This window comes from Oncorhynchus clarkii, chromosome 26 (assembly GCF_045791955.1).
Source record: "Oncorhynchus clarkii lewisi isolate Uvic-CL-2024 chromosome 26, UVic_Ocla_1.0, whole genome shotgun sequence".
Lineage (NCBI taxonomy): Eukaryota > Metazoa > Chordata > Actinopteri > Salmoniformes > Salmonidae > Oncorhynchus > Oncorhynchus clarkii.
In genome coordinates this window covers 37,119,298-37,135,633 of record NC_092172.1, presented here as the reverse complement: position 1 = coordinate 37,135,633, position 16,336 = coordinate 37,119,298, and the positions used below count along the sequence as shown (strand labels likewise).

Genomic DNA, 16,336 nt, shown 5'->3' with positions numbered 1-16,336 from the left:
TTATGATGGTGAAGTCGTGCCTGGCCACTGAGCACGCACCCCTGAGGGGCCCCCATGTTGAGGATCAGCGTGGCAGATTTGTTGTTACCTACCCATACCACCTGGAGGTGGCCCATCAGGAAGTCCAGGATCCAGTTGCAGAGGGAGGTGTGGACTTAGTGATGAGCTTTGAGGGTACTATGGTGTTGAACACTGAGCTGTAGTCAATTAATAGCATGTTCCTTTTGTCCAGGTGGGAAAGGGTACCTGTGGAGTGCAATAGATTGCATCATCTGTGGATCTTTTGGCATTCTCTCAACCAGCTTCATGAGGTATCAAATCAACATTTTCAAATGTATTGGTCACATACACGTGTTTAGCAGATTATTGCAGGTGTAGCAAAAATGCTTGTGCATCTGGCTCCGACAGTGCAGTAATATCTAACAAGTATTATCTAAGTTTTACAACATATACCCAATACACATAAAAAATAAGTAAGGAATGGATTAAGAATATATATAGATATGTCAGTGGCATTGGACTAAGATACCGTAGACTAGTATAGACTAGAGGTCGACCGATTATGATTTTTCAACGTCGATACCGATTATTGGAGGACCAAAAAAAGCAGATACCGATTTAATCGGACTATTTTTATTGGTTATTTATTAGTAATAATGACAATTACAACTACTGAATGAACACGTATTTTAACTTAATATAAAACATCAATAAAATCAATTTAGCCTCAAATAAATAATGCAAAAACAAAGTGTTGGAGAAGAAAGTCATATGTGCCATGTAAAAATGTGTGCCATGTAAAATATGTGCCATGTAAAAAAGCTAACGTTTAAGTTCCTTGCTCAGAACATGAGAACATATGAAAGTTGGTGGTTCCTTTTAACATGAGACTTCAATATTCCAAGGTAAGAGGTTTTAGGTTGTAGTTAATATAGTATTTATAGGACTATTTCTCGCTATACCATTTGTATTTCATATACCTTTGACTATTGGATGTTCTTATAGGCACTATAGTATTGCCAGTGTAACAGTATAGCTTCCGTCCCCCTCCTCGCCCCTACCTGGGCTCGAACCAGGAACACATCGACAACAGCCACACTAGAAGCATCGTTACCCATCGCTCCACAAAAGCCGCGGCCCTTGCAGCGCAAGGGGAATAACTACTCCAAATCTAAAGGCGAGTGACGTTTGAAACAGTATTAGCGCACACACAGCAAACTAGCTAGCCATTTCACATTGGTTACACCAGCCATTAGGCTGATAGGCTTGAAGTCAAAAACAGCGTTGTGCTTGCGAAGAGCTGCTGGCAAAACGCACGGAAGTGCTGTTTATATGAATGATTACGGGCCTGCTGCTGCTCAGTCAGACTGCTCTATCAAATCAGACTTACTTATAACATAATAACACACAGAAATACGAGCCTTTGATCATTAATATGATCGAATCCGGAAACTATAATTTCGAAAACAAAATGTTTATTTCAGTGAAATACAGAACCGTTCGGTATTTTATCTAACGGGTGGCATCCCTAAGTCTAAATATTCTTGTTCCATTGCACAACCTTCAATGTATGTCATAATTACGTAAAATTCTGGCAAATTAGTTCGCAATGAGCCAGGCAGCCCAAACTGTTGCATATACCCTGACTCTGCGTGCAATGAACACGAGAAATTATACAATTTCACCTGGTTAATATTGCCTGCTAAACTGGATTAGTAGTTATAACTAGTGATTATGATTGTTTTTTTATAAGATAAGTTTAATGCTAGCTAGCAATTTACCTTGGCTTCTACTGCATTTGCGTAACAGGCAGGCTACTTGTGGAGTGCAATGGTTAGAGCGTTGGACTAGTTAACTGTGCGGTTGCAAGATTGAAACCCCTGAGCTGACAAGGTGAAAATCTGTCGTTCTGCCCCAGAACAAGGCAGTTAACCCACAGTTCCTAGGCAGTCATTGAAAATACAAATGTGTTCTTTAACTGACTTGCCTAGTTAAATAAAAGGCATACAAATATATATATATATATATATCTTTTTTTTTTTAATAATCGGAAATCGCCGCCCAAAAATACCGAAATCGGCCCTAATTATTCGGCCATTCCGATTAATCGGTCGACCTCTAGCATAGAGTGCAGTTTATACACATGAGATGAGTAATGCTAGATACAGAAACATTAAAGTGTCTAGTGATCTATTTCTAACAGTGGTCAGGGATTCCTGATCTATGTGTATAGGCAAGCCGCCTCTGATGTGCTAACGATGGCTGTTTAGCAGTCTGAAGGCCTTGAGATAGAAGCTGTTTTTCAGCCTCTCGGTCCCAGCTTTGATGCACCTGTACTGACCTCGCCTTCTGGATGTTAGCGGGGTGAATAGGCAGTGGCTCGGATGGTTGATGTCCTTGATGATCTTTTTGGCCTTCCTATGCCATTGGGTGCTGTAGGTGTCCAGGAGGGCAGGAAGTTTCTCCCCGGTAATGCATTGGGCAGACCACACCACCCTCTGGATAGGTTTGCGGTTGTGGTTGGTGCAGTTGCTGTACCAGGTGGTGATACAGTCCAATGGGATGCTCTCAGTTGTGCACATCATTACTGGAATGCATTTCAATTAACAGGTGTGCCTTGTTAAAAGTTAATTTGTGGAATTTCTATCCTCAATGCGTTTGAGCCGATCATTTGTGTTGTGACAAGGTAGGGGTCCTATACAGAAGATAGCCCTATTTGGTAAAAGACCTTGTCCATGTTATGGCAAGAACAGCTCAAATAAGCAAAGAGAAACGACAGTCCATTACTTTAACCTTTCTGGCACAGGTGTTCTGCTAGCAATCCACCTCGACAACACACGGTGAAATTGCAGAGCGCCAAATTCAAAATACAGAAATAGTCATAATAAACATTCATAAAAAATACAAGTGTTATCCATCGGTTTAAAGAGTTACTTCTTGTTAATCCAGCCGCTTTGTCAGATTTCAAAAAGGCTTTACGGCGAAAGCATACCATGCGATTATCTGAGGACAGCGCCCCGCATACAAAAGCATCAAAAACATTTCCCAACCAAACAGATGCATCACGAAGGTCAGAAATGGCTATAAAATAAATCGCTTACCTTTGAAGATCTTCATCTTTTTGCTATCCCAAAGGTCTGTTACACAATGAATGGTTGTTTTATTCGATAAAGTCCTTCTTTATATCCCAAAAATGTCAGTTTATTTGGCGTGTTTGATTCAGAAATGCACCGGTTCCAACTCGCCCAACATGCCTACAAAGGATCTAAGTTACCTGTAAACTTAGTCCAAACATTTCAAACAACGTTTCTCATCCAACCTCAGGTACCCTAAAATGTAAATAATCATTTTCAATACCGGCGAAAAACACCACCTGAGTGACACTTAGAAACAATACGACTACTTCTTCATTTAAAAAAAAATAAAAACATTGAAAATGTTCTGAAGACTGTTGACTTCTAGTGGAAGCCATAGGAACTGCAATCTGTGTCCTAGTAATTTGGCTTCCCCATAGAAAAGTATTGGGTTTCGCCTGCCAAATCAGTTCTGTTATACACACAGACATTATTTTAACAGTTTTAGAAACATTAGTGTTTTCTATCCAATACTACCATGCATATGCATATCCTAGCTTCTGGGCCTGAGTAACAGGCAGTTTACTTTGGGCTGGTCAGTCATCCAAACCTCCGAATACTGCCCCCTATCTCTAAGAAGTTTAAGAGATAGTCAATCTCAAAAATTTCATAAACTTTTAAAGTTTCTTCAAGTGCAGTCACAAAAACCATCAGCGCTATGATGAAACTGGCTCTCATTAGGACCGCCACAGGAAAGGAAGACCCAGAGTTACCTCTGCTGCAGAGGATATGTTCATAAGAGTTAACTGCACCTCAGAAATTGCAGCCCAAATAAATGCTTCACAGAGTTAAAGTAACAGACACATCTCAACATCAACTGTTCAGGAGACTGCGTGAATCAGGCCTTCATGGTCAAATTGCTGCAAAGAAACCACTACTAAAGGACACATAATAAGGAGAGACTTGCTTGGGCCAAGAAACACAAGCAATGGACATTAGACCGAGTCCAAATTTGAATTATTTGGTCCAACCGCAATGTATTTATGAGACGCATAGTAGGTGAACGAATGATCTCTGCGTGTGTGGTTCCCACCGTGAAGCATGGAGGAGAAGGTGTGATGTGGTGCCAGGGTCTCAGGCTAACCACAATGCCTATAGGAGGCACCAGGCCCAGCAAGGTGCCAGGGTCACTGGTTAACCACAAGATGTATAGGAGGCACCAGGCCCAGCAAGGTGCAGGGTCTCAGGTTAACCACAAGGTCTGTAGGAAGCACCAGGCCCAGCAAGGTGCAGTGTCTCAGGTTAACCACAAGGTCTGTAGGAGGCACCAGGCCCAGCAAGGTGCCAGGGTCACTGGTTAACCACAAGATGTATAGGAGGCACCAGGCCCAGCAAGGTGCCAGGGTCTCAGGTTAACCACAAGGTCTGTAGGAGGCACCAGGCCCAGCAAGGTGCAGTGTCTCAGGTTAACCACAAGGTCTGTAGGAGGCACCAGGACCAGCAAGGTGCCAGGGTCACTGGTTAACCACAAGATGTATACGAAGGCACCAGGCCCAGCAAGGTGCCAGGGTCTCAGGTTAACCACAAGGTCTGTAGGAGGCACCAGGCCCAGCAAGGTGCAGTGTCTCAGGTTAACCACAAGGTCTGTAGGAGGCACCAGGCCCAGCAAGGTGCCAGGGTCTCAGGTTAACCACAAGGTCTGTAGGAGGCACCAGGCCCAGCAATGTGCAGTGTCTCAGGTTAACCACAAGGTCTGTATGATGCACCAGGACCAGCAAGGTGCCAGGGTTGTTCTCAACCCACTTTCTTTTATCCTTTTATTCATGACAGAACTCCCTTCCACCAAATGTGTACGATTACTGGAAATTATTGTTAATTGTCAGAAACTGAAAAATTGACCACACTATGAATTGTGAGTTTAAGGATGCAACACATTCTCTCTGTTCCGTACAGTGTTGTCACGATTCCAGAACTACGAAACCAGATTTTAAACTCAATGGTCCTTTAAAATCCTACGTTATGTAAAATATTGTGTTTTGTAGTTTACAAAATAAACAAATGTGACTGAGTGACAGCATAAGATTTTTTCCCCCCAAAGATTAGGACTGTCTTTGCTTCTTTACTTCCTAGTATCGCGATACTGGTATCGTGACAACTCTAATTAGGTCAGCCCGTGTCCCGACACGTTTTCTTTGAAGGCCTGCTTGGAAAAGTTGAGTTGGCCTGTGTTGTTGTGTGGGGAACTTTGAAAGGAAGTCAATGGGGCTGAGAAATTGCCTCAAGCTACAGTGCATGAGAGAAGACAGTGGGAGAACCAGCTGCTAGCTGGCACTGCCACAGTGGGAATCTACTATTGCCCCCCCCCCCCCCCCCCAGATCTGATCTTTCCACTAAAGGTTAATGTCTCCTTTTTAGAGCAGGGGTGTCAAACTCAGTACATGGAGGACTGTGTCTGCTAGTTTTGTTAGTTCCTTTTCATTTGGCCAAATAAGACCTAGACGACAAGGTGAGGGGAGTTTTTAACCAATCAGGGACCCTAGTTGATCTATAAAGTACAAGGGAGGAGTGAACCCGCAGATACTCAGCTCTGCATATGAGTTTGACACCTGTGAGTACCTGTGAGTACAGTCGGGAGCTAACCCTGTCCACACACTGCCGCTGCAGTGTTATTATTGTAGCTAACCCTGTCCACACACTGTCGCCGCAGTGTTATTGTAGCTAACCCTGTCCACACACTGTCGCCGCAGTGTTATTGTAGCTAACCCTGTCCACACACTGTCACCGCAGTGTTATTGTAGCTAACCCTGTCCACACCCTGTCGCTGCAGTGTTATTGTAGATAACCCTGTCCACACACTGTCGCTGCAGTGTTATTGTAGCTAACCCTGTCCACACCCTGTCACCGCAGTGTTATTGTAGCTAACCCTGTCCACACACTGTCACCGCAGTGTTATTGTAGCTAACCCTGTCCACACCCTGTCGCTGCAGTGTTATTGTAGATAACCCTGTCCACACACTGTCGCCGCAGTGTTATTGTAGCTAACCCTGTCCACACACTGTCGCCGCAGTGTTATTGTAGCTAACCCTGTCCACACACTGTCGCCGCAGTGTTATTGTAGCTAACCCTGTCCACACACTGTCGCCGCAGTGTTATTGTAGCTAACCCTGTCCACACACTGTCGCCGCAGTGTTATTGTAGCTAACCCTGTCCACACACTGTCGCCGCAGTGTTATTGTAGCTAACCCTGTCCACACACTGTCGCCGCAGTGTTATTGTAGCTAACCCTGTCCACACACTGTCGCTGCAGTGTTATTGTAGCTAACCCTGTCCACACACTGTCGCTGCAGTGTTATTGTAGCTAACCCTGTCCACACACTGTCGCCGCAGTGTTATTATTGTAGCTAACCCTGTCGCTGCAGTGTTATTATTGTAGCTAACCCTGTCCACACCCTGTCGCTGCAGTGTTATTGTAGCTAACCCTGTCCACACACTGTCGCCGCAGTGTTATTGTAGCTAACCCTGTCCACACACTGTCGCCGCAGTGTTATTGTAGCTAACCCTGTCCACACACTGTCGCTGCAGTGTTATTATTGTAGCTAACCCTGTCCACACACTGTCACCGCAGTGTTATTGTAGCTAACCCTGTCCACACACTGTCACCGCAGTGTTATTGTAGCTAACCCTGTCCACACACTGTCGCCGCAGTGTTATTATTGTAGCTAACCCTGTCCACACACTGTCGCTGCAGTGTTATTGTAGCTAACCCTGTTGTAGCTAACCCTGTCCACACACTGTCGCTGCAGTGTTATTATTGTAGCTAACCCTGTCCACACACTGTCGCCGCAGTGTTATTGTAGCTAACCCTGTCCACACACTGTCGCTGCAGTGTTATTGTAGCTAACCCTGTCCACACACTGTCGCCGCAGTGTTATTATTGTAGCTAACCCTGTCCACACACTGTCGCTGCAGTGTTATTGTAGCTAACCCTGTCCACACACTGTCGCTGCAGTGTTATTATTGTAGCTAACCCTGTCCACACACTGTCGCCGCAGTGTTATTGTAGCTAACCCTGTCCACACACTGTCGCTGCAGTGTTATTGTAGCTAACCCTGTCCACACACTGTCGCTGCAGTGTTATTGTAGCTAACCCTGTCCACACCCTGTCGCTGCAGTGTTATTGTAGCTAACCCTGTCCACACACTGTCGCTGCAGTGTTATTGTAGCTAACCCTGTCCACACCCTGTCGCTGCAGTGTTATTATTGTAGCTAACCCTGTCCACACACTGTCGCCGCAGTGTTATTGTAGCTAACCCTGTCCACACACTGTCGCTGCAGTGTTATTGTAGCTAACCCTGTCCACACCCTGTCGCTGCAGTGTTATTGTAGCTAACCCTGTCCACACACTGTCGCCGCAGTGTTATTGTAGCTATTTGTCACCAGTCTTGATCATTAAACACCCAAACACTCAGTTTGATAGTGCAGCCTGTTGTCTGAGCTACCTCAACTGTATAGCCTACTAGAGAGATAATGTGGCCTGTTGTCTGAGCTACCTCAACTGTATAGCCTACTAGAGAGATAATGCGGCCTGTTGTCTGAGCTACCTCAACTGTATAGCCTACTAGAGAGATAATGTGGCCTGTTGTCTGAGCTACCTCAACTGTATAGCCTACTAGAGAGATAATGTGGCCTGTTGTCTGAGCTACCTCAACTGTATAGCCTACCAGAGAGTAGAGTAGTACTTTACTTGGAAAAATGTTTTATCACCACAGACAAGTATCAATACTACAGCCTACACATAATGATTAACCGATATTAAGACAACTGCACCTCAGGACCATTTAAAAGAGTTATTTTTGTTAGAAAATAAATGTTTTTGTCTATCCTTTTCTGGGGAAACGAGCAATAACATTTGTATCATGGGCGTAATCATAAATCATCACATTCAAAGCCTGATGGCTATGAGTAAGAATATACTATATACTCCTATTACAGGATTTCCCACTGCCTGGTGTCTGAAAAACACTTCTGATGGTGTCATGCACACACATGATGCCAACAAAAAACTACTTAGCAGGAAAGCCATCAATGTTATGTTTTTTTGGCATCATGTGTGCATGACAACAGAAGTGTATTTCAGATACCGGGATGTGGGAAATCCTGTGTTGAAGTCAATGGTTGTAATGCACAGATGGCTTAACATATGGCTACGGCCATATAGACTTAAAGTAAGGTAACCTACACTGTTATCTAACTTTTATTAGTTGACAGTATTAATGCAAGTTAATGTTATACCCACCACTAGGTGAGCAGCATGTAGTAAATATCGACCCCCTAAAAACACACATGAAGGCCAATTTCCAATTTGATTATTGGACTGGAAAAAAGTAGCACACTCATTCATCTAAGGCAATAACACTAGTCATTTAGGTCTAATACAACCATGTATGCACACAAGATCCAGCATGACTGTTGTGCAGCCAGATAGATGGAAATGATTGCCTCTGGCTGGGACTGGATAAGTTGTCACCTCACCAACACCACTGCTGTCTTTGCTGTGCTGTGCTCTCCCTGTTTTGTAGTCATGCACTGTTTTGGGGGTTTATGTAATGGGAAGGCTGTGGAGCTGCCCTTGGGAGAGACTGGCTGTCTTTGACGCTGAGATAGAATTTGAGAAACTGAACATGAGTCACCGGAGCGTGCACACACACACTACTCCAGCTTCACCCATGCCTCCATGTCTCAGCATATCATCTATGCTTTTCAGGATTCATTGTGTTGATATAAAACAAAAACATTGAGCAGTTATCGATGTGCAAACATAATTTAGTTGATGTGCAAACATAATTTGGTTGAGGACGCACTGGTGGCTCTTGGGAAAGGGAACTAGCTTTGTAGGTCCATTGAAAGTAGTCCTAGGCTACATCTGTTTTCACTACTTTTGTCCCCTAACTGATCATTGTATGAAGTTGTTACACACCACTGGTGTGCTATTGTAATTAATGAGCAAGAAATCATTACTGCCAATCAGGCAGTCTCAAGACAGTGTGATCGGGTTTACAATGATTAGGCCTGTTAACACACTCTCATGGGCAAGACATTGTGTTGATGAAGTCCAGGCTGTGTGTAAAGTTGTTATTTTGTTTCCCTGCTGTGAGACAACTTTATGTAATGGTTTACATAATAATCTCACTACCCACATCCTTGAGTACAGCCAGTGGGTGTAATCTAAGATGATTAAAATCACGACTTTCACTTTGTCTCCAGGGTCAAACCTCTTGACTACATTTCATGTTGGTTAGTATCTCTCTAGCAAGTCTTCGGTGGTAGAGCGAGACGTACAACAATGTTGTTCTGTTCACCTTTCTTATAGTAGACAATGATAAGAAATTGACTGTAGTCCATGTGCTCAACTTTGTCCTACTCAACATAGTATTTGTCTCCTTAAGGCTAGAATCCTTAGTTATAACAATAACAAAGTGTTACCCTGCCTCTGTTTTGGTAAAAGCTTAGGGATGGACCTAGAGAAATGTTAACTCAAATTCATAGGCAGAGCTATGTATGCAAGACCTGACCATCCATGATGTCAAAATTATATTTAAATTGAGGCTATATGGTGTTTGTTTACAGTAAAATAATATGTTTATTTTGTGTTCTGAATGGGTATTGACAGTTGATCTAAACACTGCATTTATACGTTTATAGTCATCAAATCAATGGGTAAAAATCATTAAGTTAAAAACATTGCTGTAGCAAGTAAGGATTCCTAGCTTTAATAAGCATGGTAGCTAACAGTCCAGCATGCTCTGATTTGAAGTATGTCCTGTTCAGCCAGACAAAGGATCTCAGTAGATATATTTTTCATTTTATTTACGTTTTTTTTTTTTTAACTGGGCAAGTCAGTTAAGAAGAAAATCTTATTCACAATGACTGCCTACCCCGGCTTAACCCTAACGACGCAGGGCCAATTGTGCGCCGCCCTTTGGGACTCCCAATCACGGCCGGTTGTGATGACGCCTCTAGCACTGAGATGCAGTGCCTTAGACCACTGCGCCACTCGGGAGCCCATATTGGCCAGGTGCTTCGTAGGACAGTCAGTCTAGATTTATTGATGGCCTGCTGGTGAAACCAAAGTGCTGAGTCATAGATCACCTCTTTAAACCACCATTGTCCTCATTCACTCAATGACATTGTACTGAGAGACTTCTCCTAACGTGTTTACTTCCTGCTTGCTCCCTAGGTCTCCTATCTCTTCCCTGGTCCGACCCCGATGTCGAGCACATCGGCCAGCCACCACAGTGAGTGGTAGAGGGAGGGCGAAGGGGCAGCCAGCGGCCCTGTGCCAGTGACGGGCTGTGGTGGGCACGGCCCGAGGCCTCTAACTGGATCCCTCGAAGCAGCAGCAGCCGCCTGGCGGTTCCCGCAGTGCCATGGACCATCCAAAAGAGGGTGAGCGGCCGGCGAGGAGCAGCAAGGTGGCACAGGGGCGCAGCGGGCACTCTAGACCCTCCAGCTCCTCAGCCTCCTCCGGGGTTCTCATGGTGGGACCCAACTTCCGCGTGGGCAAGAAGATCGGCTGCGGCAACTTCGGAGAACTGAAGCTCGGTAAGAGGAGTTAATGTAATCTTTATAATGGTAGGACTGTATTTCATATTGATCCACCCAAGGACACTCGGTTTACATGTGATAACATGAACTGCTCTTTGTTTTGTTGATAATTTCATACGATGTGTTGGACACTAGTGTTGTCATGATACCAACGTATTACTTACAATACGATACCAGACCAAGTGTCACGATACTGAGTAGTATATTACCGTGGTTTATCTTGGCCAGGTCGCAGTTGCAAATGAGAACTTGTTTTCAACTAGCTTACCTGGTTAAATAAAGGTGAAATAAAATTATTATTATAATTTTTTTTAAATACTGTGCATCACTATTGGCCACACAAGCCTCCCAGACCCAGTATCGCTTATGTTGTCCATAGTGCTTTTATTTTGGGCTCACGGGGATAGGCATATATTGATAGTGATTTATTCATGCCTGCTTCATAGTAATCACATAAATAATGCACAGTCTTTCAGTGGCTTGGCCTATCATGGCCAGGAACATAAACGCCATATTTCAGAAGCTAAATTCATGACATTCTGACAATACAATGACACGGAGGACTGAGAAGGTTTATCAGCTTCAACGTGTGCTGTTATAACTGGTTATATTATAACTTCCCACAGCAACACAAGACCGACACAACAACTGTCTCTGAGACCCATCAGCACTAATGTTGTGTCTGTGTACAGAATTCTGTTGCAGTAGTACATGTGGTACTCTGCTATGCTGCTGTACCAATAATCAATGCATTCCTCTTAATTGAGTAGATTAGCTAGTACACGTGATGGCCGTAGGCGGGGCCTGCTTGCTGAATGGAGCATACTGGGGTCACAGTTTATAAAACCTGATATTGGCCATTGAGAGGTTTTGAAACCACCGGTCGGCCATATTGGCGCTCCCCATTTAAGAGCTGTCCACCATGGATAGGAATGACTGGAATTCTACATTACTTCAATTTTTAAAAATAACATTACATTTATTTAACTTTTGTTTTCATCCATCAATAATCTAAAAAAATATATGCTAAGGAAAATGTTATATTTTACTTTTGTGTTTAGCTCACGTAATATATTTTGAAAGTTTGCATAAGGTTTCTGTAATACAATATATGAGGTTAAAACAAATGTAGACATGAATAAATGCATTTCTATAACTTTCTAAATATTTTTTACAATTGTGGAGGAGGCCCAAAATGTCAGTGCGGTGGCTTCAACACAGCGCCCACGCATTAGTAATCTAGTCTATATAGACATTTGAAGGTGGAAGTTTACATTACACGCAGTTTGGAGTCATTAAAACTCGTTTTTCAACCACTCCACAAATGTATTGTTAACAAACTATAGTTTTGGCAAGTCGGTTAGGACATCTACTTGGTGCATGACACAAGTAATCTTTCCAGCAATTGTTTATAGACAGATTATTTCACTTATAATTCACTGTATCACAATTCTAGTGAGTCAGAAATGTACATACACAAAGTTGACTGTGCCTTTAAACAGCTTGGAAAATTCCAGAAAATTGTGTCATGGCTTTAGAAGCTTCTGATAGGCTAATTTACATCATTTAAGTCAATTGGAGGTGTACCTGTGGATGTATTTCAAGGTCTACCTTCAAACTCAGTGCCTCTTTGCTTGACATCATGGGAAAATCTAAATAAATCAGCCAAGACCTCAGAAAATTAATTGTAGACCTCCCCCAGTCTGGTTCATCCTTGGGAGCAATTTCCAAATGCCTGACGGTACCACGTTCATCTGTACAAACAATAGTACGCAAGTATGAACACCATGGGACCACGCAGCCATCATACCGCTCAGGAAGGAGACTCGTTCAGTCTCCTAGAGATGAACGTACGTTGTTGCGAAAAGTGCAAATCAATCCCAGAACAACAGCAAGCGACCTTGTGAAGTATCTATATCCACAATAAAACGAGTCCTATATCGACATAACCTGATAGGCCGCTCAGCAAGAAAGAAGCCACTGCTCCAAAACCGCCATAAAAAAGCCAGACTACTGTTTGCAACTGCACGTGGGGACAAAGATCATACTTTTTGGAGAAATGTCCTCTGGTCTGATTTAACAAAAATAGAACTGTTTGGCAATAATGGCCATTGTTATGTTAGCTGGAAAAGGGGGGAGGCTTGCAAGCCGAAGAACACCATCCCAACCGTGAAGCATGGGGGTGGCAGCATCATGTTGTGGGGTGCTTTACTGCAGGAGGGACTGGTGCACTTCACAAAATAGATGGCATCATGAGGTAGGAAAATGATGTGGATATATTGAAGCAACATCTCAAGACATCAGTCAGAAAGTTAAAGCTTGGTTGCAAATGGGTCTTCCAAATGGACAATGACCCCAAGCATACTTCCACATTTGTGGCAAAATGGCTTAAGGACAACAAATTCCAGGTATTAGAGTGGCCATCACAAAGCCCTGACCTCAATCCTATAGAAAATTTGTGGGCAGAACTGAAAAAGTGTGTGCGAGCAAGGACTCAGGTACACCAGCTCTGTCACGAGGAATGGGCCAAAATTGACCCAACTTTTGTGGGAAGCTTGTGCAAGGGTACCAGAAACGTTTGACCCAAGTTAAAACATTTAAAGGCAATGGTACCAAATACTAATTGAGTGTATGTAAACTTCTGACCCACTGGGAATGTGATGAAAGAAATAAAAGCTGAAATAAATAATTCTCTCTACTATTATTCTGACATTTCACTTTCTTAAAATAAAGTGGTGATCCTAACTGACCTAAAACAGGGCATTTTTACTCTGATTAAATGTCAGGAATTGTGAAAAACTGAGTTTAAATGTAGTTGGCTAAGGTGTATGTAAACTTCCGACTTCAACTGTAAATCATTGGGTCACACACAAACCTCTGTCTAGAGATAGATTGATGCATACACACTCATTTCTTGAGGCTGGACTGAAGTTCCCCTGAGCAACGCAAAGCTCACTATTTTTCTATGGCTTTTTTGTCCTGCTCTGAAACTGCTTTTGGAGATGGTCATTTGCTGTCTACTAAGCTAAACACCAAAACACTCTATTTAGGCAAGCCCTTCAGTAGGTTGAGTAATAACCAAAGTGCTCTTATCTGAATGCCACCTCTCTCTGCTTTGTTTCAGGTAAAAATCTCTACACCAACGAGTATGTAGCTATTAAACTGGTAAGTGCTCTCTCCTGAAGAAAAAAAAAAACTGCACTGAACAAAAATATAAACACAACATGTGTTGGTTTCATGAGCTGAAATAAAAGATCACTGACATTTTCCATACACATAAGAAGCTTATTTCTCCATTTGTTTGCACATATTTGTTTACATCCCGTTTAGTGAGAATTTCTCCTTTGCCAAGATAATCCTTCCACCTGACCAGGTGTGGCATATCAAGAAGCTGATTAAACAGCATGATCATTGCACAGGTGCACCTTGTTCTGGGGACAATAAAAGGCCACTCTAAAATGTGCAAATTTGTAACACTACACAATGCTACAGATGTCTCAAGTTTTAAGGGAGCGTGCAATTGGCATGCTGACTGCAGGGATGCCCACCAGAGTTGTTGCCAGAGAATTGAATGTTCATTTACTCTACCATAAGCTGGCTCCAACATCATTTTAGAGAACTTGGCAATGCGTCCAACCAGCCTCAACTACAGACCACGTGTAACCACGCCAGCCCAGGACATCCCCATCCAGCTTCTTCACATGCGGCATCGTCTGAGACCAACCACCCGGACAGCTGATAAAACTGTGGATTTGCACAACCTAATAATTTCTGCACAAACTGTCAGAAACCTACTCAGGGAAGCTCATCTGTGTGCTCAGTTTGGGGTTGTAACCGACTTCGGTGGGCAAATGCTCAGCTACGATGGACACTGGCACGCTGGAGAGGTGTGCTCTTCACAGATGAATCCCAGTTTCGACTGTACAGGGCAGATGGCAGACAACGTGTATACCAGTGCCCAATGGTAGCAGTGGGGTTATGGTATGGGCGGGCATAAGCTACGAACACAGTTAGCGGTGACCCAAAGTCCTTATGTAGGCTACAGTTAGCGGTGACCCAAAGGCCTTATGTAGGCTACAGTTAGCGATGACCCAAAGGCCTTATGTAGGCTACAGTTAGCGGTGACCCAAAGGCCTTATGTAGGCTACAGTTAGCGGTGACCCAAAGGCCTTATGTAGGCTACAGTTAGCGGTGACCCAAAGGCCTTATGTAGGCTACAGTTAGCGGTGACCCAAAGGCCTTATGTAGGCTACAGTTAGTGGTGACCCAAAGGCCTTATGTAGGCTACAGTTAGCGGTGACCCAAAGGCTACACGCATAATCTGTCACTCATCAATAATTGAGCAAAGGGGGCCTCCTGGGTGGCGCAGTGGTCTAGGGATAACCAGGTCGCCAGCTGCACAGCGTTTCCTCCGACACATTGGTGCGGCTGGCTTCTGGGTTGGATGCGTACTGTGATAAGAAGCAGTGCGGCTTGGTTGGGTTGTGTTTCGGAGGACGCATGGCTTTCAACCTTCGTCTCTCCCGAGCCCGTACGGGAGTTGTAGCGATGAGACAAGATAGTAACTACTAACAATTGGATACCACGAAATTGGGGAGAAACGGGGGCAAAATAAATACATAAATAAAATGATCCCAGAGGACACATCGCCTGAAAAACATCAGACTCTGCCTTTGAAGCAGAAGACTGTTTTTAAGTTGTTGACAGTCAACATGGTGAGCCCTGGCAGTAATTTCTCTGAAGGACAGGTTTAGAGGAGGCTGTCGTATGAGGCACTTGACAGCAGCACTGCTCTGTTTGCTTAGAATCGGCCAGAATGAATGCATATCAATTGTAGGCTACTGAAGTCTTTGTTTACAAACTAAGATTTCTGAGGGTTGATACTGAAAGGGAAATTAGACTTGTACTTTTTTATGTGGAAGTGACTAGGCCTAATTGTGAGCATACCAGCATACCACCCTGCATCCCACTGCTTGCTGGCTTGCCTCTGAAGCTAAACAGGGTTTCCACTAGTAGGTCCCTGGATGGGAGACCAGATGCTGTTGGAAGTGGGGTTGGAGGTCCCTCTGGTCTTAAGATCAAATCCCAATGCTCCAGGGCAGTGAAGGGGACATTGCTCTGCGTAGGGTGCCGTCTTCCTGATGTGACATTAAACAGGTGTCCTGACGACTCTGTGGTCATTAAAAACCCCATGGCACTTATCCCAATTGTATATGTGTTAACTAGAGGTTGACCGATTATGATTTTTCAACACTGATACCGATTATTGGAGGACCAAAAAAAGCAGGTACCGATTTAATCGGACGAATATATAAATATTTTTTATTTATTTGTAATAATGACAATTACCACAATACTGAATGAACACTTATTTTAACTTAACATAATACATCAATAAAAATCTATTTAGCCTCAAATAAATAATGAAACGTGTTAAATTTGGTTAAAAAAATTGTGCAAAAACTAAGTGTTGGAGAAAAGAATACGTGCAATATGTGCCATGTAAAAAAGCTAACTTTTAAGTTCCTAGCTCAGAACATGAGAACATACGAAAGCTGGTGGTTCCTTTTAACAGGAGACTTCAATATTCCAAGGTAAGAGGTTTTAGGTTGTAATTAATATAGTATATATATATATATATATATATATAGGACAAT

General features: G+C 43.3%; 1 protein-coding gene across 4 annotated transcripts in view; it reads left to right on the top strand.

The window, feature by feature from the left end:
• LOC139384305 (casein kinase I) overlaps positions 1 to 16,336 on the top strand; it is a 45,135-nt gene that overhangs the window by 2,004 nt on the left and 26,795 nt on the right. For all 4 annotated transcript variants that reach the window (XM_071128985.1, XM_071128983.1, XM_071128984.1 and 1 more), the window contains exons 2-3: positions 10,312 to 10,676; positions 13,804 to 13,844. In XM_071128985.1, the coding sequence (XP_070985086.1) occupies positions 10,502 to 10,676; positions 13,804 to 13,844 (216 nt within the window). In that variant the 5' untranslated portion in view covers positions 10,312 to 10,501. The remainder of the gene's footprint in view (positions 1 to 10,311; positions 10,677 to 13,803; positions 13,845 to 16,336) is intronic.